Source organism: Bos indicus, chromosome 9 (assembly GCF_029378745.1).
Source record: "Bos indicus isolate NIAB-ARS_2022 breed Sahiwal x Tharparkar chromosome 9, NIAB-ARS_B.indTharparkar_mat_pri_1.0, whole genome shotgun sequence".
In the NCBI taxonomy this organism is placed as follows: Eukaryota; Metazoa; Chordata; class Mammalia; order Artiodactyla; family Bovidae; genus Bos; species Bos indicus.
In genome coordinates this window covers 32,406,801-32,430,396 of record NC_091768.1, presented here as the reverse complement: position 1 = coordinate 32,430,396, position 23,596 = coordinate 32,406,801, and the positions used below count along the sequence as shown (strand labels likewise).

The 23,596-nt window shown below is 39.6% G+C and overlaps 1 protein-coding gene across 7 annotated transcripts in view; it reads right to left on the bottom strand.

Moving 5' to 3' along the window:
- The window catches only part of MCM9 (minichromosome maintenance 9 homologous recombination repair factor), a 132,048-nt gene that overhangs the window by 52,965 nt on the left and 55,487 nt on the right, over nucleotides 1-23,596 (bottom strand). For 6 of the 7 annotated variants that reach the window (XM_070795904.1, XM_070795907.1, XM_070795905.1 and 3 more), the window contains one exon: nucleotides 15,755-15,929. In XM_070795904.1, the coding sequence (XP_070652005.1) occupies nucleotides 15,755-15,929 (175 nt within the window). Of the gene's footprint in view, nucleotides 1-451; nucleotides 13,005-15,754; nucleotides 15,930-23,596 lie in introns of those variants that run through there. The other variant, XM_070795908.1, reaches the window with a different exon arrangement.

Here is a 23,596-nt window from a genome sequence, read left to right as displayed (position 1 = left end):
GCTGTCTCGTATACAGGATTATTGTTACCATCTTTCTAAATTCCATATATATGCATTAGTATACTGTCTTGGTGTTTTTCTTTCTGGCTTACTTCACTCTGTATAATAGGCTCCAGTTTCATCCACCTCATTAGAACCGATTCAAATGTATTCTTTTTAATGGCTGAGTAATACTCCATTGTGTATATGTACCACAGCTTTCTTATCCATTCATCTGCTGATGGACATCTAGGTTGCTTTCATGTCCTGGCTATTGCAAACAGTGCTGCGATGAACACTGGGCTACACGTGTCTCTTTCAGTTCTGGTTTCCTCAGTGTGGATGCCCAGCAGTGGGATTGCTGGATCATAAGGCAGTTCTATTTCCAGTTTTTTAAGGAATCTCCAACTTTTTCATAAGTCATTGAGTGACCCAGAGCCAGTGCTATGAAAAATGAACACAAATGCTAAAGTGGAACTTGAAGAGTGTTTTCCTTTATTCCTACCACCAAGGAGATGACAGATGGACCGTGGTGACAGAGGGCACACTTAACCACCAGCCCAAGCGCAAAGCCAACATGTGGCATATTCTTACACTTGTCTGTTAAGTGATATAACAGCTATTACAGTGATGTCAAAATAAAAGTTGAAAAAAAAAAAAACAACTACAAGGACAACTTGAATGAGGAAGAAATATCACATAATTGGTGGTAACTATGATCTGGGGAGAAATTGTAAGAACTTCTACAAAATACATCCGGGCTTCCCTGGTGGCCCAGAGGTTAAAGCGTCTGCCTCCAATGCAGGAGACCTGGGTTCAATCCCTGGGTCGGGAAGATCCCCTGGAGAAGGAAATGGTAACCCACTCCAGAATTCTTGCCTGGAGAATCCCATGGATGGAGAAGCCTGGTAGGCTACAGTCCACAGAGTCGCAAAGAGCTGGACACGACTGAGCGACTTCACTCACTCACTCTACAAAATACAGAGTTTGACCAAGAGTTTACAACTCACTAGGTTCTTGTGACTAAGTAATGTCTTTTAAAACCCTGCTATTCTTTTTGTCCATCTCTTTGAAATCCTCTGAGTTCAAGACTTTTCTCAAGAAAAGCCACCTCCTATTTAGATCTATACAAAAAAGATGACCTGGATAACCATAATGGTGTGATCACCCAGACATCCTGGAGTGCAAAGTCAAATGGGTCTTAGGAAGCATCACTATGAACAAAGCTAGTAGAGATGATAGAATTCCAGGTGAGTTATTTCAAACCCTAAAAGATGAAGCTGTGAAAGTGCTGCACTTAATATGCCAGCAAATTTAGAAAACTCAGCAGTGGCCACAGGACTTGAAAAGGTCAGTTTTCATTCCAATCCCAAAGAAGGGCAATGCCAAAGAATGTTCAAACTACTGTACAACTGTACTCATTTCACATGCTAGAAGGTAACACTCAAAATCCTTCAGGCTAGGCTTAAACAGTACGTGAACCAAGAACTTCCAGATGTATAAGCTGGATTTAGAAAAGGCAGAGGAACCAGAGATCAAATTGCCAACATCCAATGAATCACAGAAAAAAACAAAAGAATTCCAGAAAAACATCTACTTCTGCTTCATTGACTACACTAAAGCCTTTGACTTTGTGGATCACAACAAACTGTGGAAAATTCTGAAAGAGATGGGAATATCAGACCACCTTACTTGCCTCCTGAGAGACCAGTATGCAGGTCAAAAAGCAACAGAACCAGGCATGGAACGAGAGACTTATTCAAAATTGGGAAAGGAATACGTCAAGGTTGTATATTGTCACCCTGCTTATTTAACTTGTTTACAGAATACATCATGTGAAATGCCAGGTTGGATGAAGCACAAATCAGGACTGGAATCAAGATTGCCAGGAGACATATCAATAACCTCAGATATGCAGATGACACCACCTTTATGGCAGAAAACAAAGAGGAACTAAAAAGTTCTTGATGAAGGTGAAGGAGGAGAGTAAAAAAGCTCACATAAAACTCAGCATTCAAAAACCTAAGATTGTGGCATCTGGTCCCATCACTTCATGGCAAATAGATGGGGAAACAATGGAAACAGTGAGAGATTATTTTCTTGGGCTCCATAATCACTGCAGACGGTGACTGCAGCCATGAAATTAAAAGATCCTTGCTCCTTGGAAGAAAAGCTATGACAAACTTATACAGTGTATTAAAAAGCAGAGACATTACTTTGCCAAAATAAACTTTGGTCCATATAGTCAAAACTATGGTCTTTCCAGTAGTCATGTACAGATGTGAGAGCTGGACCATAAAGAAGGCTGAGTGCCTAAGAATTGATGCTTAAAACTGTGGTGTTGGAGAAGACTCTTGAGACTCCCTGAAATCAAACCAGTCCGTCCTAAAGGAAATCAGTCCTGAATATTCAATGGAAGGACTGATGCTGAAGCTGAAGCTCCAATATTTGGGCCACCTGATGTGAAGAGCCAACTCATTGAAAAAGACTCTGATGGTAGGAAAGATTGAAGGCAGGAGGAGAAGTGGATGACAGTGGATGAGATGGCTGAATGGCATCAGTGACTCAATGGACATGTGTTTGAGCAAACTCTGGGAGATGGTGAAAGACAGGGAAACCTGGTGTGCTACACTTCATGGGGTCACAAAGAGTTGGACACAACTGAACAGCTGAGCGACAACCTATTTAGATTGATTCACCAGGCTACTCTGGCTGCCTGTCTAAGCTATTGTTTCCTAGCACCAACAAATCTACTAGTACTTACAACTGATGCATGACTTGTTTTTTGGTATCTTTCTTAAGTGATTCTTCTGTCCTCATTACAGTCCTGGACAGGCTAAGCACTGGAATGCCCACCAAGCACATAACTCCACAATCCCTTCTACAGAAATGGCCATACATGGACAACTGGCTGGACCAGATATTGAGACCTGACCCAACAGTAGTCAAGCAATAAACTGGCCAGAGGCCTCTGAGCTGGTCTTGCCCAAAGCTTCTGATAGGGATGATAACTGAGCCTAACTGAGCCTCTCTTGAGGTCCATTTGAAATGGACATAAGAGGGAAAGCCAAACTACTAGAGAGGTGGAGAAGCCTAAAAAATGCACAAACGCACAAATAAATCAAAGACAGAGAAAGTAGACCTTATTGATAAATAATTAGCAAATAAGATACACAAAACCCAAAAGCCCCGAAAGCTAGCTAAGGGAGAGAATACTACAAACTTCAACCTCCACGTACACGGACATTATTTATGAATTTATGAAGTCGCTCAGTCATGTCCGACTCTTTGCGACCCCATGGACTGTAGCCTACCAGGCTCTTCCATCCATGGGATTTTCCAGGCAAGAATACTGGAGTGGGTAGCCATTTCGTTCTCCAGGGGAACTTCTTGACCCAGGGATCGAACCCGGGTTTCCCACATTGTAGGCAAATGCTTTACCGTCTGAGCCACAAGGGAGGCCCGAACAGACGTTAGAAACCAGCAAAGCTAATCCAGAGCCCACAATGAAGTAGGAAGATCAGTGGAGACTGAATGAAAAGGGGGAGAGGGCAGTGGGTTCCTCATGATGGACGAACACAGATAAAACCATCCTCACAAAAAGGGAGCCCCATGAGTGGGGAATACTGAGAACAGGGCTTCAGGTGTCATCAAAGCAGTGGCTCCTAGGGAACAGACAGAGGACCCTGAAAGTTCCTGGGACCAGAGGAAGCAGGCCTGGAGGAGATGTGAGGGACAGGAATCCCTTGGAGTCTTGAAGGAGACAAGCTATAGATATTAAAGATCCTACAACACAAGTGAGAAACAAAATCAGAAGACACATCAACCTACACACATCGCCCCTTGTAAACCTTAGGGAAAAAACTCCATTAAGTAAAATGGACTGAACTGAGGTTACTCTGAACTAAAAACTGGTATACCATCCAAACCTCTGACTACCACCTTAATAGAGTATCTACTACAAATGATTCAGGAAAAGATGAGACATGTTTTAGTGAATTGGAGTAATATTTATATCAGATTAGATCAGATCAGTTGCTCAGTCGCGTCCAACTCTTTGCAACCCCATGAATCGCAGCATGCCAGGCCTCCCTGTCCATCACCATCTCCCAGAGTTCACCCAGACCCACATCCATTGAGTCCGTGATGCCATCCAGCCATCTCATCCTCTGTCGTCCCCTTCTCCTCCTGCCCCCAATCCCTCCCAGCATCAGAGTCTTTTCCAATGAGTCAACTCTTCGCATGAGGTGGCCAAAGTACTGGAGTTTCAGCTTTAGCATCACTCCTTTCAAAGAAATCCCAGGGCTGATCTCCTTCAGAATGGACTGGTTGGATCTCCTTGCAGAAGTCTCAAGAGTCTTCTCCAACACCACAGTTCAAAAGCATCAATTCTTCGGCACTCAGCCTTCTTCACAGTCCAACTCTCACATCCATACATGACCACAGGAAAAACCATAGCCTTGACTAGACGAACCTTTGTTGGCAAAGTAACGTCTCTGCTTTTCAATATGCTATCTAGGTTGGTCATAACTTTCCTTCCAAGGAGTAAGCGTCTTTTAATTTCATGGCTGCAGTCACCATCTGCAGTGATTTTGGAGCCCAGAAAAATAAAGTCTGACACTGTTTCCACCGTTAACCCATCTATTTCCCATGAAGTGATGGGACCGGATGCCATGATCTTCATTTTCTGAATGTTGAGCTTTAAGCCAACTTTTTCACTCTCCACTTTCACTTTCATCAAGAGGCTTTTGAGTTCCTCTTCACTTTCTGCCATAAGGGTGGTGTCATCTGCATATCTGAGGTTATTGATATTTCTCCTGGCAATCTTGATTCCAGCTTGTGTTTCTTCCAGTCCAGCGTTTCTCATGATGTACTCTGCATATAGGTTAAATAAGCAGGGTGACAATATACAGCCTTGACGAACTCCTTTTCCTATTTGGAACCAGTCTATGGTTCCACGTCCAGTTCTAACTGTTGCTTCCTGACCTGCATACAAATTTCTCAAAAGGCAGATCAGGTGGTCTGGTATTCTCATGTCTTTCAGAATTTTCCACAGTTGATTGTGATCCACACAGTCAAAGGCTTTGGCATAGTCAACAAAGCAGAAATGGATGTTTTTCTGGAACTCTCTTGCTTTTTCCATGATCCAGCGGATGTTGGCAATTTGATCTCTGGTTCCTCTGCCTTTTCTAAAACCAGCTTGAACATCAGGAAATTCACGGTTCACATATTGCTGAAGCCTGGCTTGGAGCATTTTGAGCATTACTTTACTAGCATGTGAGATGAGTGCAATTGTGTGGTAGTTTGAGCATTCTTTGGCATTGCCTTTCTTTGGGATTGGAATGAAAACTGACCTTTTCCAGTCCTGTGGCCACTGCTGAATTTTCCAAATTTGCTGGCATTTTGAGTGCAGCACTTTCACAGCATCATCTTTCAGGATTTGGAATAGCTCAACTGGAATTCCATCACCTCCACTAGCTTTGTTCATAGTGATGCTTTCTAAGGCCCATTTGACTTCACATTCCAGGATGTCTGGCTCTAGGTCAGTGATCACACCCTCGTGATTATCTGGGTCGTGAAGATCTTTTTTGTATAGCTCTTCTGTGTATTCTTGCCATCTCTTCTTAATATCTTCTGCTTCTGTTAGGTCCATACCATTTCTGTCCTTTATCGAGCTCATCTTTGCATAAAATGTTCCTTTGGTATCTCTGATTTTCTTGAAGAGATCCCTAGTCTTTCCCATTCTGTTGTTTTCCTCTATTTCTTTGCATTGATCGCTGAAGAAGGCTTTCTTATCTCTTCTTGCTATTCTTTGGAACTCTGCATTCAGATGTTTATATCTTTCCTTTTCTCCTTTGCTTTTCACTTCTTTTCTTTTCACAGCTATTTGTAAGGCCTCCCCAGACAGCCATTTTGCTTTTTTGCATTTCTTTTCTATGGGAATGGTCTTGATCCCTGTCTCCTGCACAATGTCACGAACCTCATTCCACAGTTCATCAGGCACTCTATCAGATCTAGGCCCTTAAATCTATTTCTCACTTCCACTGTATAATCATAAGGGATTTGATTTAGGTCATACCTGAATGGTCTAGTGGTTTTCCCTACTTTCTTCAATTTAAGTCTGAATTTGGCAATAAGGAGTTCATGGTCTGAGCCACAGTCAGCTCCTGGTCTTGTTTTTGCTGACTGTATAGAGCTTTTCCATCTTTGGCTGCAAAGAATATAATCAATCTGATTTCGGTGTTGACCATCTGGTGATGTCCATGTATAGAGTCTTCTCTTGTGTTGTTGGAACAAGGTGTTTGCTATGACCAGTGCATTTTCTTGGCAAAAGTCTATCAGTCTTTGCCCTGCTTCATTCTGTATTCCAAGGCCAAATTTGCCTGTTACTCCAGGTGTTTCTTGAATTCCTACTTTTGCATTCCAGTCCCCTATAATGAAAAGGACATCTTTTTTGGGTGTTAGTTCTGAAAGGTCTTGTAGGTCTTCATAGAACCATTCAACTTCAGCTTCTTCAGCATTACTGGTTGGGGCATAGACTTGGATTACTGTGATACTGAATGGTTTGCCTTGGAAATGAACATAGATCATTCTGTTGTTTTTGAGATTGCATCCAAGTCCTGCATTTCGGACTCTTTTGTTGACCATGATGGCCACTCCATTTCTTCTGAGGGATTCCTGCCCGCAGTAGTAGATATAATGGTCATCTGAGTTAAATTCACCCATTCTGGTCCATTTGAGTTCGCTGATTCCTAGAATGTCGACATTCACTCTTGCTATCTCTTGTTTGACCACTTCCAATTTGCCTTGATTCATGGACCTGACATTCCAGATTCCTATGCAAAACTGCTCTTTATAGCATCGGACCTTGCTTCTATCACCAGTCACATCCACAGCTGGGTATTGTTTTTGCTTTGGCTCCATCCCTTTATTCTTTCTGGAGTTATGTCTCCACTGATCTCCAGTAGCATATTGGGCACCTACTGACCTGGGGAGTTTCTCTTTCAGTATCCTATCATTTTGCCTTTTCATACTGTTCATGGGGTTCTCAAGGCAAGAATACTGAAATGGTTTGGGTTCTCAAGGCAAGAATACTGAAATGGTTTGGCATTCCCTTCTCCAGTGGACCACATTCTGTCAAATCTCTCCACCATGACCCACCTGTCTTGGGTTGCCCCACGGGCATGGCTTAGTTCATTGAGTTAGACAAGGCTGTGGTCCTAGTGTTATTTACATAAGAGTATCACAAAAATCAAAATACCTTAGTTGATAAAAGTCCATCCCACCATTCCCTTGAAAAATCCACAGAACAGAAGAAATCTGTATTTAATATCCTCACTTAAACGTTCCTAAACAAACATTTGTACATATGAAAAATCATTCCAAATCAGAAATCAAAAACTCAGAACAGAAAAATATAAGAAAGAGGAAGATGACTATCCAGAGTGACTCAGGGAAAAAAATGGGTGAAGAGAGGGAGACAGTAATTTTAGAAACAAACATTTAAATCTAGGGTGCCAAAGAGAGGACAGACAGGAATGAAAGTATAAAAACGGGCGCTAAGGGGAGGAATAAAAATGCCAAGGCAATAAAAATGAAATACAAAAGAGCTAAAAAGTCTAAGAAAAACACTGGTTGCTATAGAATCTAGGCAAAAAAGACCTAACACACGTAATTAAGATATCTGAAAAATAAAAAACAAAGAACAGAATATGTGAGACTATAATTCAAGAAAAATTTCCAAAAAGAAATGAAGCCTTTTACATTTCAAAGAGCCTTTACATTTCACTAACATCTAAAAAAAATGACCAAGAATAATCAACTCAGATATAGCCTAGTAAAAGTATTATGCTTAAACCACAAAGACGAAAAATCCTTCTGGGCCTTCACGCAAGAATATCAAATTGCCTACAAAGTAAAGGATATCAGAATGGCACTCGACTTGTCAATACAACATGCAAAGCAAGACTATAGGAAAGAAAGTGTAAGGCTACATTTTTATATCCAGTCATGTTGTTTTTCAAGTATCAAACCTATGAAAAATAGTTTTAAATATGCACAAAGTCAGTACAGAACTCAGGAACTCTTCCCAAGGAATCTGTTTGAGGAGAGCTTCATTCAACCAAGAGACGATGGTGCTACTCTGGCAAAAGGACTGATGGTGAGTCTTCAATATATTTAATTTTAGGTCTAAGAGAAAAATGAAGGCATAAAAATAGAAGAGTATATAAATACAAGTGTTATTTGTCCTGACAAAGTATAAAGAATATAATCATTTTGTAATAGTAAAGAGAAGGGGGAAAAGGGATAGTAGAACACACTCAGTGGTTATCACATGGGTAATGAAGTACAGTTAAAGGATATTATTTAAAGCTCCCAAGGGAAGACAAAGGGGATGCAGGTATTATAAAAAGTATTTAAGGTAAGTCCTACAATAGGTGTTGTCAACTACACGTGGTGTCAAATTACAGCGAGCAGGTCAAATCTAGGTCTCCATTTATTTTTGTAAGTAAAATTTCACTGGAAAACAGCTATTCCCATTCATATACATACTGTCTATGGCTTCTTTATTCTGTATACATTATAGACATATTGATGCAGTCATATTGTCTGCATTAGCAGAGGTGAGTAAGAGAGACCAGAGACAATATAGCCCACAAAAGCCTAAAATAGGTATCTGGACCTTTACACAAAAAATTTGCCAACCCCTAATGTATAACAAAATACAAACCTTCCTAAATGTCAAACAAATAAAAAAAGAGAAACATAGCAAGTTTTTTAAAAAAATGAAGTACTTGACATCAAGAATATTGCTAATACCAATAAATGTAAATGTACTTAACTCATATATTAAAAGAAAAAGACTTCCAGGTTACTTGTAAAACAAAGCAAAACAAAATAAAGTGAAACCAACTTTATGGTGTATACAAGAGAACAAATTACAATCAAAAGGCTAAACATAAAGGAAGAAGCAAAGATATATTAGGCAAATGTAAATAATATGAAATCAGGAGTTGCGATCTTGATATAAAGCAAGGTAAAATTCAGACCACATAGTATTAACACAAAGTGCAAAGCTAAAGCAACTACCTTGATAAAGCAGAATGTTATTCAAAGTTTCTGATGTCAGAAATGCAAAGAGAAAACAACAGACATACAGTTATAGCAAGAGACTTTAACAAACCACTTTCAGCCTAAGACACATCAAGCAGACAAAAGATTAAGTAAAGATATAGGAGATCTTATAAGGTACAGTTTAAATGTGTGTTTCTGTGTATTATATCCTGATAATAGAGAATACAACTTCTCAAGCACAGATGGGCCAGTCATGAAACTCTCCTAGTGTCAGGCCACACAGAGAAAAGCCTCAGGAAGTTCCTTAAAGTTGAAATAACACAAATAGCACTCTCTGACCAGAATGCAATGAAACCAGAAATTAATAGCACCATCAAAACACCAGTAATTTTCCAAAGATCCTTCTACCTGGAGGTTAAAAACTGTTTAAAACAAATCTTGCGAGAAAGGGGATGTATAAAATGAAATTGCAGAATTTCTTAAAAAATATGAAAGAGATGATAATAAGGACACTACATGTAATAATTATCACTAAAGCAGTGCCAAAGAGCATTTATATTATGACATGTTTTGCATAAGAAGAGGGGAGATGTGCATGTGTACAGAGACATGTCTTTGCTTAGTTTTGCAAAAAAAAAAATATGTTACATCAGAAATCAGTGAAAAAGGTTTATTGCCAGGAGAAATATCAATAACCTCAGATACGCAGATGACACCACCCTTATGGAAGAAAGTGAAGAGGAACTCAAAAGGCTCTTGATGAAAGTGAAAGTGGAGAGTGAAAAAGTTGGCTTAAAGCTCAACATTCAGAAAACGAAGATCATGGCATCTGGTCCCACCACTTCATGGGAAATAGATGGGGAAACAGTGTCAGACTTTATTTTTCTGGGCTCCAAAATCACTACAGATGGTGACTGCAGCTGTGAAATTAAAAGACGCTTACTCCTTGGAAGGAAAGTTATGACCAACCTAGATAGCATATTGAAAAGCAGAGATATTACTTTGCCAGCAAAGGTTCGTCTAGTCAAGGCTATGGTTTTTCCTGTGGTCATGTATGGATGTGAGAGTTGGACTGTGAAGAAGGCTGAGCGCCAAAGAATTGATGCTTTTGAACTGTGGTGTTGGAGAAGACTCTTGAGACTTCTGCAAGGAGATCCAACCAGTCCATTCTGAAGGAGATCAGCCCTGGGATTTCTTTGGAAGGAGTGATGCTAAAGCTGAAACTCCAGTACTTTGGCCACCTCATGCGAAGAGTTGACTCATTGGAAAAGACTCTGATGCTGGGAGGGATTGGGGGCAGGAGGAGAAGGGGACGACAGAGGATGAGATGGCTGGATGGCATCACTGACTCAATGGACATGAGTCTCAGTGAACTCCGGGAGTTTGTGATGGACAGGGAGGCCTGGCGTGCTGCGATTCATGGGGTTGCAAAGAGTCAGACACGACTGAGCGACTGATCTGATCTGATCTGATCTGAAGGGACAGGAGAAAACAGAATGGAAGAGGTAGGGATATGAGTGTAACCTCTTTGATATAAAAGTTTTGCTTTTGACTGCATCTCAAGGCATGTTGGGTCTTAGTTCCCTGACCAGGGATTGAATCCATTCCTCATGTTATGGAAGCGCCGAGTTCTAGCCACTGGACCACCAGGGAGTTCCCTGATATAATAGTTTTGATTTTTGAAATACATTTTACAAATTCAGAAAACAAAATTAAACCGAAAAGAATGACAGGCAAACTCTAAAAGTGAACGCAAACATAGGTTTAAAAACATGTTTCCTAACTGTATATCAAATCAGTAATATGACCACACAAAGAAAAGAACTCTACTAACTTTTGAACATGTACCCTGATCATATATAACTATAGTGGAATATATTCTAAACTCAAAAAGACCACAAAGAAGGCCTGAATATTACTTACTTTCTTTGTGGTTGGTGTTATTGACAATGGAGTTGGTGTAATAATTCTGAAACTATTTTGGAGACTCAACTGAGCTCATAAACACAAGGTGCTCTGTGAGCACCTTTATATACAAACGAAGGAAAGTAATTTTGGACAGTTTCAGGTGTCTTCTCACCCTGACCTTGACGATATTGGCTAGAAAACTCTTTTTTAAAAGTACATAAAGGGTAGTATAACAATGTGAATGGGTTATGCTTTTTCAAATTTGTATATTACATTTTATTGTGGTAAAAAATGCATATCATAAAATTCACCATCTTAACCATTTCTAAGAGTACATTCAACAGTGTTAAATACATTCACACTGTTGTGTGACCAGTCTCTGGAATTTTACCTTGCAAAATTGAAAATGAATCACAAAACCATTTTCCATAGTAGCTACACCATTCTGTATTTCATATTTCCATAATCTACAAGGGTTCCAATTGCTCCCCACCCTCACTAACACTTGCTCTTTCTGTGTTTTTGTGTTTTTATGATCGCCATGCGAACATTTGTACAGTGATATTTCATTGTGTTTGACTTGCATTTTCCTAATGATTAGTGGTGCTGAGCATCTTTTCATGTGCTTGCTGGCCATGTATAAATCATCTTTGGATAAATGTGTATTCAAGTCCTTTGTCCAGTTTTTAACTTGATTGGTTTGTGCTGCTGAGTTGTAGGAATTCTTTGTATATTCTGGTTATTAACTCCTTTTCAGATTTGCAAATATTTTCTCCAACTCAACATGTTAACTTTTCACTCTGTTGCATCCTTTCATACTCAGAAGTTAAAAATTTTGGTGCAATCCAAGTAAACAAATAAATAAATCTATCATCTTGCTAATTCACTTTGTCTCATCTATTCTTGGTTCCCTTTTTCTTCTCCCCCTGTCTTCTGTTGAATTATTTATGTCAGTTCATCTCTACAACTCACTTATTAGTTTTAGTTTTTATCTCTTTTACTTTCTAGTGGTTGCTCCAGTGTTTATGTCTTTAATTGATTATGGTCCACGCTTGAATAATACCACACCACTTCATGTATAGTGTAAGGCTGGCACAGCTGGTCTGAGCACTGGCACTGCAGTTACGATCTTTACCCTCAGTGCACCACAGACTTTCAATTCTTTTGGTGTTGAATTACTGCAGTAATTACTCCACTTACTGTGGAGGTTGTGGTGCAAAGCTGGAAGATTATTCTCTGAGTTTCTGCTCTGCTTTCAGCTTCCAGGAGTCACTGCACATCTGTACCAGAGGGGTCTCTTTCCTCACTTCCTCACTGGGGACGAGCACCTTCCCAGTGGCAGACTGCTATTGCTCGTTACTGGTGTTAGACTTATTTGGAGACCAGGCTGCTTCTTGGCCTCCTGGTCTTTGGCAGGCGCTGTGTACCTGCTCTCGGAGGGGACAGGCGGGAGAGTGGTAAGGCCTCCTGCCTGTCCCACCGGTGGCAGCTGAACCCTGACATGTATCTGTGATGCTTCTTGGGTAGAAGGGGTCTTTCTCTCCTTTCCCAGTGGTCAGACCTCTCTGCTTTGTACTGGGTGAGAATCCTCCAGGTGGCGCAGACCTCTCCGCTTTGTACCGGGTGAGAACCCTCTGAGTGGTACACACCTCTGCTTTGTACCGGGTAAGAATCCTGGACCCAAGAGATCTGCCTGCCCTCCCCTTAGGAGAAGATGGCTTATGCTTCTGCCCTTCTCCCCAAAGCAGCATCTTTTTGCCTGGTTCTTTTGAGAGCAAAGGAAGGAAGACTCTCTAAACTCCTCCTGAGGCAGAAGGAGTTTCTGCTTCTAGCCCTCCTTCAGGGGCCCTGGCGATGAGGGTTTGTTGCCCTAGCCTCAGTGAGTTAAAGGCTTTGGTTTGTATGAGAGGTGTGCCTGGGTAAGCAGCAGGACTTCGTGCCTAGTCCCCAGGAACAAGCAGGCCTGCATGAGTGATGAGCAAAGCGGGGGGTCTCTCCAGTCTCCGCCCTGTTCAGTTTTTCCTGTGAGCATCTGTGGAGTCCTGCGGAGAAGAGCTTACATGTGAGAACTCCCCTTGGGCTTGGGGTCCAGAGTTATTCTAAAGTGATACGTTATCCCACACCTGGACTTCAGGAAATTTAAAATTTTGTAGCTATTTCTTATTTGCTTCTACGGCCGCCACCGGTTTCTCTCATGCTCTGTCAAAGGTGAACAGTCTGCGTGCCTCAGCTCTCCTAGGAGGGGCTTGTCCCATTTTGGAATTGAATTCCTGTGATTTCCTTATAAATCAGCTTTCAGATATGGTTGGAAAGTCACAAGTTTTGTGGGCTATCTGGATTTTTCTCATTAGGAGCAGAGAGGTACAGCTTTCTATAGGCCAAGTGCAAGAAGAATTTAGGCTTACGTTTTATATGTCTCTGCTTTTTCATTTCATTAAAAAATAATTTTATTGCATTTTATAAAAATATTGCTCTGTGACAGACTGAAATATAAACAATAAAACCAGTCTATCACCACAAATAGTGTGACAAGCACTCTTCTGGTACATGAAGTAGTTCTGCTTATGACAATACTGTCCGTGGGGGCACTGTTGAGTTATAAGAACTTACAACATACTTGTGGAGACAGCACAAAAAGTTCATACTAATTCACACTTGGTAGAGAGTAAGGCAGTAGCAGTTAATAAAGCATTTTCTCTTCCACAGATTTTTTTCTGTGGCTTATCCTAGAGCACTGCTAATTTTCTCCCTTTCAAAAACATGTTCATAGCACTTGTTCCAATTTTCCCTGATGGTTAAGGGTTAATTGGGGCTTCCCTGGCGGCTCAGATGGTAAAGAATCTGCCTGTTATGCACGACACCTGGGTTCAAACCCTGGGTTGGGAAGATCCCCTGGAGAAGGGAATGGCCACCCACTCCAGTATTCTTGCCTGAAGAATTCCATGAACAGAGGAGCCTGGCAGGCCACAGGAATCTTTCAAAATGTCCCAGACTGCCTCTGGAAAAGGCATATCAAAACAAACCACAGATTCTATCAACCAGCAAACATGCTAACTAAAGAGAGACATAATGAGAAGAGAAAGTAGACTTGAAGACACTTAGTAAACTGTATCTCTAATTTCTCTGATAAAGAGTTTAGAAACAATAATTCTTCTAAAGTATCTTCTAACACTTTCATTATGGACTTATCCCTTTGCTGCTCTTCCATCTTTTCCAACAAAACAGTGAACACCTCAAGGATGGTGTTGTATTCATCTCTGTACTTCTCAGTGTCTAGCCCAGTGCCTGGCAAATGGCAGGCTCTGAATGATCATTCATTGAATGAAGCGAATAGATCTGATAACGGTTCTGCCTAGCTTTTTCTTGCGGAGAAGGCAATGGCAACCCACTCCAGTACTCTTGACTGGAAAACCCGATGGGTGGAGGAGCCTGGTAGGCTGCAGTCCATGGGGTCATGAAGAGTCAGACACGACTGAGCGACTTCACTTTCATGCATTGGAGAAGGAAATGGCAACCCACTCCAGTGTTCTTGCCTGGAGAATCCCACGGATGGGGGAGCCTGGTGGGCTGCCGTCTCTGGGGTCGCACAGAGTCGGACACAACTAAAGCGACTCAGTGGCAGGAGCAGCAGCAGCTTTTTCTTGAATCTTTTTCTTCTGGGCATATCTTTCTCTTACCACCCTTCCCCTTTCCTTTTTTGTGAGTGTATATGAATCAGTTCCTGGAGAAGGCAATGGCACCCCACTCCAGTACTCTTGCTTGGAAAATCCCATGGACGGAGGAGCCTGGTAGGCTGTAGTCCATGGGGTCGCTAAGAGTCGGACACGACTGAGCAACTTCACTTTCACCTTTCACTTTCATGCATTGGAGAAGGAAATGGCAACCCACTCCAGTGTTCTTGCCTGGAGAATCCCAGGGACGGGGGAGCCTGGTGGGCTGCCCTCTATGGGGTCGCACAGAGTCGGACACGACTGAAGCGACGCAGCAGCAGCAGCAGCAGCAGCATGAATCAGTTCCACAGAATCCCTACCCACCAGTGTCTGCTCGACTCCCAAGTAGTCACTACTGTTTGAAGACTGTTCCGCCAGCCCTATCTGCCTGGTCAGTTGGCCTCACATTTCTAACAGGGCTGAGATGGTTCTGGCTCTGTTCTTTGCTTGGATGACCTGGCAGTCTGCTTGACGGTCAGCCTTTGTAGCCAGATGTGTTTCTTACAACCACCTCAGGGCCTGGGCAAATGGATTCCTATCTGAACCTACCTATTTTCCTCCTCATTGGTCACGTGCAGTCAGGGGCTTACATACCTCAGCCTCTGAGCCTCCTTGAGTCACAGTAGGTATTTCATCTTATGCTAATATACATTATTAGTTTTCCATACACTGTGATAAATCTTCCATTTGGATATATAAGGAGAATGCCATCAAAAGCAGAAATTACAGTTTCTTCCCCTTCTTTTGAACCTTTCAAAATTCCTAACATAGTATGTGCCCAGAGTAGACAGATACACAATTATTGAATGAGAGAATGAGTTGAATGCTGCATTGAAAGTTCTTCATAGGTTCCCTCCAAGAATTAAGTCAATTTACATTTATAGTGGTCCTTTTCTTTTTGTCAACAGCTCGTCTTTACTTCTTCACATATCTCCATGGGAAAACTAAAGTGGCGGTTAACTGATAAATCTCTTAGAGGACCAAACAAACATCTTGCAGTTCAATGTGGTTCACATTTCCCCATAATCATATATGAACGAATCTCACTATTCCCATAAATTCTAGAGAAAAGAAACACTTACCCAGCCTTAGCAACACTGATGGTTTGCTGCTCCATTGCTTCGTGGATACTAGTTCTGTCATGCTCTTTGAGGCTATTAAATTCATCGATACAGCAGAGGCCAGCATCTGCGAGGACTAATGCTCCCGCCTCCAAATTCCATTCTCCTGAGTCTTTTACAGCAGTTACTGTCAGACCTAAGGAAATGAGCAAGCTGTGTTAGCTTTTATTTGGAAAGCATGTCTTATAACTATGAAGCTTATATCCTATAAACTTTTTCATGATTATTACATTTCTTATAGTAATGTGTGATCAGTGATCTTTGCTGTTACTATTGTAACTGAAGATGTGGTAGAAATAGTAAGAAAACTAGAATTAGAAGTGGAGCCTGGAGATGTGCCTGAATTGCTACAATCTCATGATAAAACTTTATGAAGAGTTGCTTCTTATGATGAGCAAAGAGAGTGGTTTCTTGGGATGGAATCTACTGCTGAAGATGCTATGAAGATTACTGAAAGAACAACAAAGGATTTAGAATATTACATAGACTTAGTTGATAAAACAGCAGCAGGATTTGAGAGATTGACTCCAATTTAAACAAAGCTCTACTGTGGGCAGATATTATTGCCTGCTACAGAAAAATCACTGGTGAAAGGAAGAGCCAACTGGTGTGGCAAACTTCGTTACTGTCTTATTTAAGACATTGGCACAGCTGCCCCAGCCTTCAGCAACCATCAATCTGATCAGTCAGCAGCTATCAACATCAAGACAAGAACCTCCACCAGCAAAAAAGATCATGACTTACTCAAAATTATGACTTACTCAGATGACGATTTGCATGTTTTAGCAATAAAGTACTTTTTAATTAAATATGTATGGGTTTTTTAGATGTAATGCTACTGTATATCTAATAGACTACATTATAGTATAAATATAACTTTTATATGAATTGGGAACCCAAAAAACTTCCTGTAGACTTGCTTTACTGCAGTGGTCTAGAACTTGCAGTATCTCTGAGGTCTCAGTTTACTTATCTACAAAAAAAAAAAGGATATATTATTTATCCAGGCCTCAGTTTACTTATCAATAAAAAAAAGGATAATGACAGAAAATTTTACTTAAAGATTCTTGGATATTCAAATAGAATATAAATAAAGATTTTTAAAAGGTGTAAGATACACAGTGAGTGAGTAATTATAACAATTATTGTTGATAAAAATTGATAAACCTCTGGCTAGACTGATGGAGGAAAAAGAAGAAAAGTTATAAATAGAAGACACAGTTAAAAATGTCAGAAATGAAAGAGGGGACATCACTATAGACTAAGGACATTAATAATAAGAAAATACAATGAACAACTTTATGTTCTAACTTAGAGGAAATAGTCACATTCTCTAAAATATATAAAATGACAAAGTTTATCTAAAAAGAAATAGATATCTTGCAAAATCCTGTATCTACTTTGAAAATTGACTCTGTAGTTAAAAATGATGCAACATACAGGCTGAGATGACTTCAGGGTGAATCCTACCAGACATTTATGGAAGAAATAATACCGATTCTACACAAAACTTTCAAAAATATAGAGAAACAAGGAACACTTCCTAACTCGTTTAATGAAGCCAGTATTATTGTGATTACTAAAAGCAGATCAAGATACACTAAAACTATGCATCAGTATCCCTCATTAACACAGATACAAAAAACCCTTAAAAAATAAAAGCAAATAAAAGGATATATAAAATGATAACAAATCATAACTAAGTGAAGTTTATCTAGAGAATGCAAGGCTAACTCAACATTCAACTATTAATCACTGCAATTTACTGACAAACTAAGGAAGAAAAAGCAAACAACCACCTCAATGATACAGAAAAAAAAAGTTGATAAAACTCAACAATCGTTCATGATTTTTAAAAAAAAAAGAAGTGTTCAGAAGCAAAGGAACAGAGGCAATTTCTTCAGTCTGATAAAGAGTATTTATAAAAAATCTTACAGCTAACATACTGAATGTTTACCTCCAGCCCAACCCGTGCCCCCAAGATCAGAACGTGGCATGGATATCCACTCTCATCACTTATTTAAAATCATACTGGAGGTTCTTGCCAGTGAAGTAAAGCAAATGTCCCCTCCCTCCTGAACCTCCCTTCCACCCCAAATATGGTTTTCTCAGGGTGTATGCCCAGTAGTGGGTTGTTGGGTGTTATGGTAGTTTTAGTTCTAGTTTTTTAAAGAAATCTCCATACTGTTCTTTACGGTGGCTATATCAATTTACATTCCCACCAACAGTGCAAGAGGGTTCCCTTTTCTCCTCATCCTAGCCAGCATTTATTGTTTGTAGATTTTTTGATGATGGCCATTCTGACCGGTGTGAGGTGATACCTCATTGTAGTTTTTATTTGCGTTTCTCTAATAAGTGATGTTGTGCATTTTCTCAAGTGTTTGTTGGCCATCTGTATGTCTTCTTTGGAGAAATGCCTGTTTAAGTCTTCTGTCCAGCATTTGATTGGGTTGTTTGTTTTTCTGATATTGAGCTGCATGAGCTGCTTATATATTTTGGAGATTAAGCCTTTGTCAGTTGCTTCATTTGCAATTAATTTCTCCCATTCTGAGAGCTGTCTTTTCATCTTGTTTATGATTTCCTTTGCCGTGCAAAAGCTTTTAATTTTAATTAGGTCCCATTTATTTTTGTTTTTGTTTCCACTACTCTAGGAGATGGGTCATAAATCTTGCTGTGATTTATGTCAGTGTTCTGCCTATGTTTTCCTCTAAAAGGAGTTTTGCAGTTTCTGGTCTTACACTTAGGTCTTTAATCCATTTTGAGGTTATCTTTATGTTGGTGTTAGCAAGTGTTTTTAATTTCACTCTTTTACATGGAACTGTCCAGTTTTTCCAGCACTACTTATTGAAGAGGCTGTCTTTCTCCATTGTATATCATTGGCTCCTTTTTCAAAGATAAGATGCCCATAGGTGTGTAGGTTTATCTCTGGGCTTTCTATCTTGTTCCATTGCTCAATATTTCTGTTTTTGTGCCAGTACTATTACTGTCTTAATGACTGTGGTTTTGTGGTGTAGTCTGAGCTCAGGAAGGTTGATTCCTCTAGCTCCATTCTTCTTTCTCAAGTTCTTTGGCTATTTGGGGTCTTTTGTGTTTCCATAGAAATTTTTTGTACTAGTTCTGTGAAAAATGCCACTGATAATTTGATAGGGGTTGCACTGAATCTATAAATGGCTTTGGGTAGTGGTGTGACTCCAATATGGAATCATTTTCACAACACTGATTCTTCTGATCCAAGAACATGGTATAATCTATCTGTTTATATTGTTTTTGGTTTCTTTCACCAGCATCTTATAGTTTTCTTACAGTGTCTTACAGTTTTTTGTATATATCTCTCATTTCTTTTTTGTATATAGTTCTCTTTTGTCTCCTTTAGATTTATTCCTAGGTATTTTACTCTTTTTGTTGCAATGGTGAATGTGATTAATTTCTTAATTTCTCTTTGTGATTTTTCATTGTTAATGCATATGAATGCAAGGGATTTCTGTGTATTTATTTTGTATCCTCTGTCTTTACTAAACTCACTGATTAGCTCTAGTAACTTTCTGATAGAATCTTTAGGGCTTTTTTCTGTATAGTATCATGTAAGTTACAAACAGTGAGAGTTTTACTTCTTTTCCAATATGGGTTCCTTTCATTTCTTTTTCTTCTCTAATTGCCGTGGCTAGAACTTCCAAAACTATGTTGAACAATAGTGCCAAGAGTCGGCACTCTTGTTTCTGATCTTACAGAAAATGCTTTCAATTTTTCACCTTTGAGAATAATGTTTGCTGTGGGTTTACCATATATGGGCTTTATTATGTTGAGGTAGGTTCCTTCTATGCCAATTTTCTGGAGAGTTTGTATCATAAATGGGTCTTGAATTTTGTCTAAAGTTTTTTCTACATCTATTGAGATTATCATGATCTTTATTTTTTGTTAATATGGTGTATCACATTGATTAATTTGCATATATTGAAGAATCTTTGCATTCCTTAGATAAACCTGACTTGATCATGGTGTATGATCCTTTCAATGTGTTGTTGGATTCCATTTGTTAGAATTTTGTTGAGGATTTTTGTGTCTATATTCATCAGTAACACTGGCCCATAATTTTCTTTTTATGTGATGTCTTGGCCTGGCTTTGGAATCAGGGTGATGACGGCCCTGTAGAATGAAAAACTCAATACTTCTAAGATGTTTCTCCAAACTGCTCTATAGATTCAATGCAAGTCCAAACAAAATTCCAGTGGGATTTTTCTTGTTATGGACATTGAAAAGGTGATTCTAAAATTTATATAGATAAGAAAATAGAAGACTCAAACAAGAAACTAAGTAGGAAGTCTCACATGACTCAATTTCCAGATTTATTACAAAGCTGCAGTAATCAATTCTGTGTGGTACTGGACAAAAGATATAAACAGACAGAACAATGGAATAGAGTCCAAAAATAGTCCCACAAATGTATGGTCAAGTAATTTTTGATAAAAATGCAAAAGCAATTCTATGGAGGAAGGATAATCTGATATCCTTGTGTTATAGCAAAACAGAAAAACACTAAATGAAACTCCCTGGTGGCCCAGACAGTAAAGAATCTGCCTGCAATGCAGTTCAATCTCTGGGCTGGGAAGATCCCCTGGAGGAGGAAATGGCAACCCACTCCAGTATTCTTGCCTGGAGAATACCATGAACAGAGGAGCCTGGTGGGCTACAGTCCATGGGATTGCAAAGAGTCAGACACAACTAAGCTACTAACACTTTGTGCTACAGAAAAGCAGGAAAACACTAAATGAACCTATACCCAGGCATACAATTTAAACTTTAGAAAATCAAAAGTAAAGAAAAAAAAATCTTGAAAAAAGCCATAGGTGAAATAAACCACCTTACCTACAGTGCTGTAACAACTGGATATCCACATGAAAAAAGAAAAAAAAAATAAGTATTTCTCCATACTTCATATTTAATACAAAAATTAACTCACAATGAATGAAAGACCTAAATGAAAAATATAAAACTTATGGAAGAAAACATAGGGAAAAAAGCTATGTGAGCTCCTCTGATTTCTGGCCCAGCACTTAAGGGGCTTTGAAATTGCTAATCTACTCTAATAAGTGAAAATCTAAGCAACTGAAAAATCAACACCTGTTCTATGATCCATCAAAGGAATGAGGTCACAGGGCAAACTGCTGTCCCTGAAATTGGAAAGATGGAGAATTATAACTTACCAGAGCAGAGGCCTCCACAGGCACCAGTGCTGGAATAGAAAACCCTGAATTCTAACTGGCAAACTTCTGGAGGCTCAATGAGGACAACTCTGAAAATTAAAAATTCCTTAGGAACCCAGTTACGGAGGGCATGGGTACACATACTTTTGTGAATTTACCTCCAGGAGCTCTACCAGGCTCTCACACTGAACATCAAGTTTGTCTCTGACATTGTAAACAGAAAGGTTAAAAGTCTAAGAAAAAATGAAAGAGAAATTTTAGAGATCAAAATCACTACAGATGATGAATGCCTTTGATGGGCTCATTTGTAGAAGGGACATGGCTAAGGAAAGAATCTCTGAGAACAAGGAGGACCTTATGTATGTGTGTGTGTGTGTGTGTGTGTGTGTGTGTGTGTGCGCGCACGCTCAGTCGTGTCTGACTCTTTGCAACCTGATGGACTGTAGCCTGCCAGGCTCCTATGTTCATGAAAACTGGAGTGGGTTGCCATTTCCTACTTCAGGGGATCTTCTTGACCCAGAGATAGTCAACAGAAATTTCTAAAACTGAAAAGTAAAGGAAAAAATTTGGAAAATAACAAAACAGAATATCCAAGAAGTATGGAACAACTACAGAATGTGTAACATACATATAATGGGTATAATGGGAATACTAGAAGAAATAGAGAAATTACAGAAGCAACATTTGAAGCAATAATGAAAATTCTCTAAATTAATGTCAGACACCAAACCATGGATCCAAAAAACTTAGCGACTATAAAGCAGGAAAAACACAAAACAAAACTATACCTAGGCATATGACTTAAACTTTAGAAAATCAAAGGTAAAGAAAAAAACTGGTGAAAAAAGTAGAGGAAACAAACCACCTTACCTATGTGTGTGTGCGCATGTGCTAAGTCACTTCAGTTGTGTCCGACTCTCTGCCACCCCACGGACTGTAGCCAACCAGGTTCCTCTGTCCATAGAAATCTCCAGGCAAAAATACTGGAGTGGGTTGCCATTCCCTTCTCCAGGGGATCTTCCCAACCCAGGGATCAAACTCAGGTCACCCGCATTGTGGACAGATTCTTTACTGTCTGAGCTACTAGAGAAGTCCTCACCTTACCTTAGAGGAGCATAAATGAAGATTATATCCAACTTCCCCTCAGAATATTTCAATATGGTCTAAAAAATGCATTAAGGCAAGACTAGCATTCAAAAGGAGACGGCAATGGCACCCCACTCCAGTACTCTTGTCTGGAAAATCCCATGGACGGAGGACCCTGGTGGGCCACAGTCTGTGGGGTCGCTAAGAGTCGGACACGACTGAGCAACTTCACTTTCACTTTTCACTTTCATGCATTGGAGAAGGAAATGGCAACCCACTCCAGTGTTCTTGCCTGGAGAATCCCAGGGACGGGGGAGCCTGGTGGGCTGCCGTCTATGGGGTCGCACAGAGTCGGACACGACTGAGGCAACTTAGCAGCAGTAGCAGCAGCAGCATTCAAAAATGAAGATAAAATCACACCAAGTTCTGCACTGGTTAGATAATATCCAGAGAGGAGTCAGCAAACTATGATCTGTGGGCAAGATTTGGCCCAACCACCTGTTTTTGCAAAAATAGTTTTTTGGAACACAGTCACGTTCATCATTTACATACTGTCTATGGCTGTTTTCACACTACAATGGCAGAGTCAAATAATTATGACAGACACGGAAAGGCCTTCAAAAATCTAAAATATTTATACCTAGTCCTTTAGAGAAAAAAAGTTGCTGACTCCTGAGTATTACTATCTACTTTGAGATATCAAATCTTAAAAGAAATACTAATAAAAAAAGTAAAATAATGAAGGACATGGAAAATAATGCCACTGAAAGAATAGTTTATAGCATGGGTTTGTTGGTTAGCCAGAAACAAAGATTTAGAGAAGAGAAAGCAATTATTAAGTATTTAAAGAACTATCCTATGGAAGATCAATTAGACTAATTTAGGGTGGCTTCAAAAGAATTAACAGACCAATATGTAGAATTTTACAGGGAAGTGCTGGAAATCTCAAGGTGTTTAAAAAGGAATGTGCTACCTTGTGAAGTAAGAAATCAAAGTAATCTTTAAGCAAAAGTGGAAAGTCCACTTGTCACAAATAACATAGAAAGGTATTCATGCAACGAATAGGTGGCTGGACAACAGGAAATCAGAAAAAACTGAGATGAAGGAAAATGAAGACACAACATACCATAATTAATGGGATGCAGCTAAAGCAGTGTTTACAAAGTAACTTACAGATATAAATGTCTATATTAAAAAAGAAGAAAGATCTCAAGTCAAAAATCTATGCTGCCACCTTAAGACACTGGAAAAAAGGAAGAGCAAACTAAACCCAAATTAGCAGAAGGAAGGAGGTAATGTATACTGTAACAGAAATCACTGACACAGAACATAAAAATGGAGAAAATTCATGAATCCAAAAGTTGATACATTTTAGCTACACTGACCAAGCCAAAACCAGAGGAATAAAATTATACTAAAATCAGGAATCAAAGACGGGACATTATCAATGACTTTACAGAAACAAAAAGGATTACAAAGGGAAACAACAAATAACTTTATGTTAACCAATTAGATA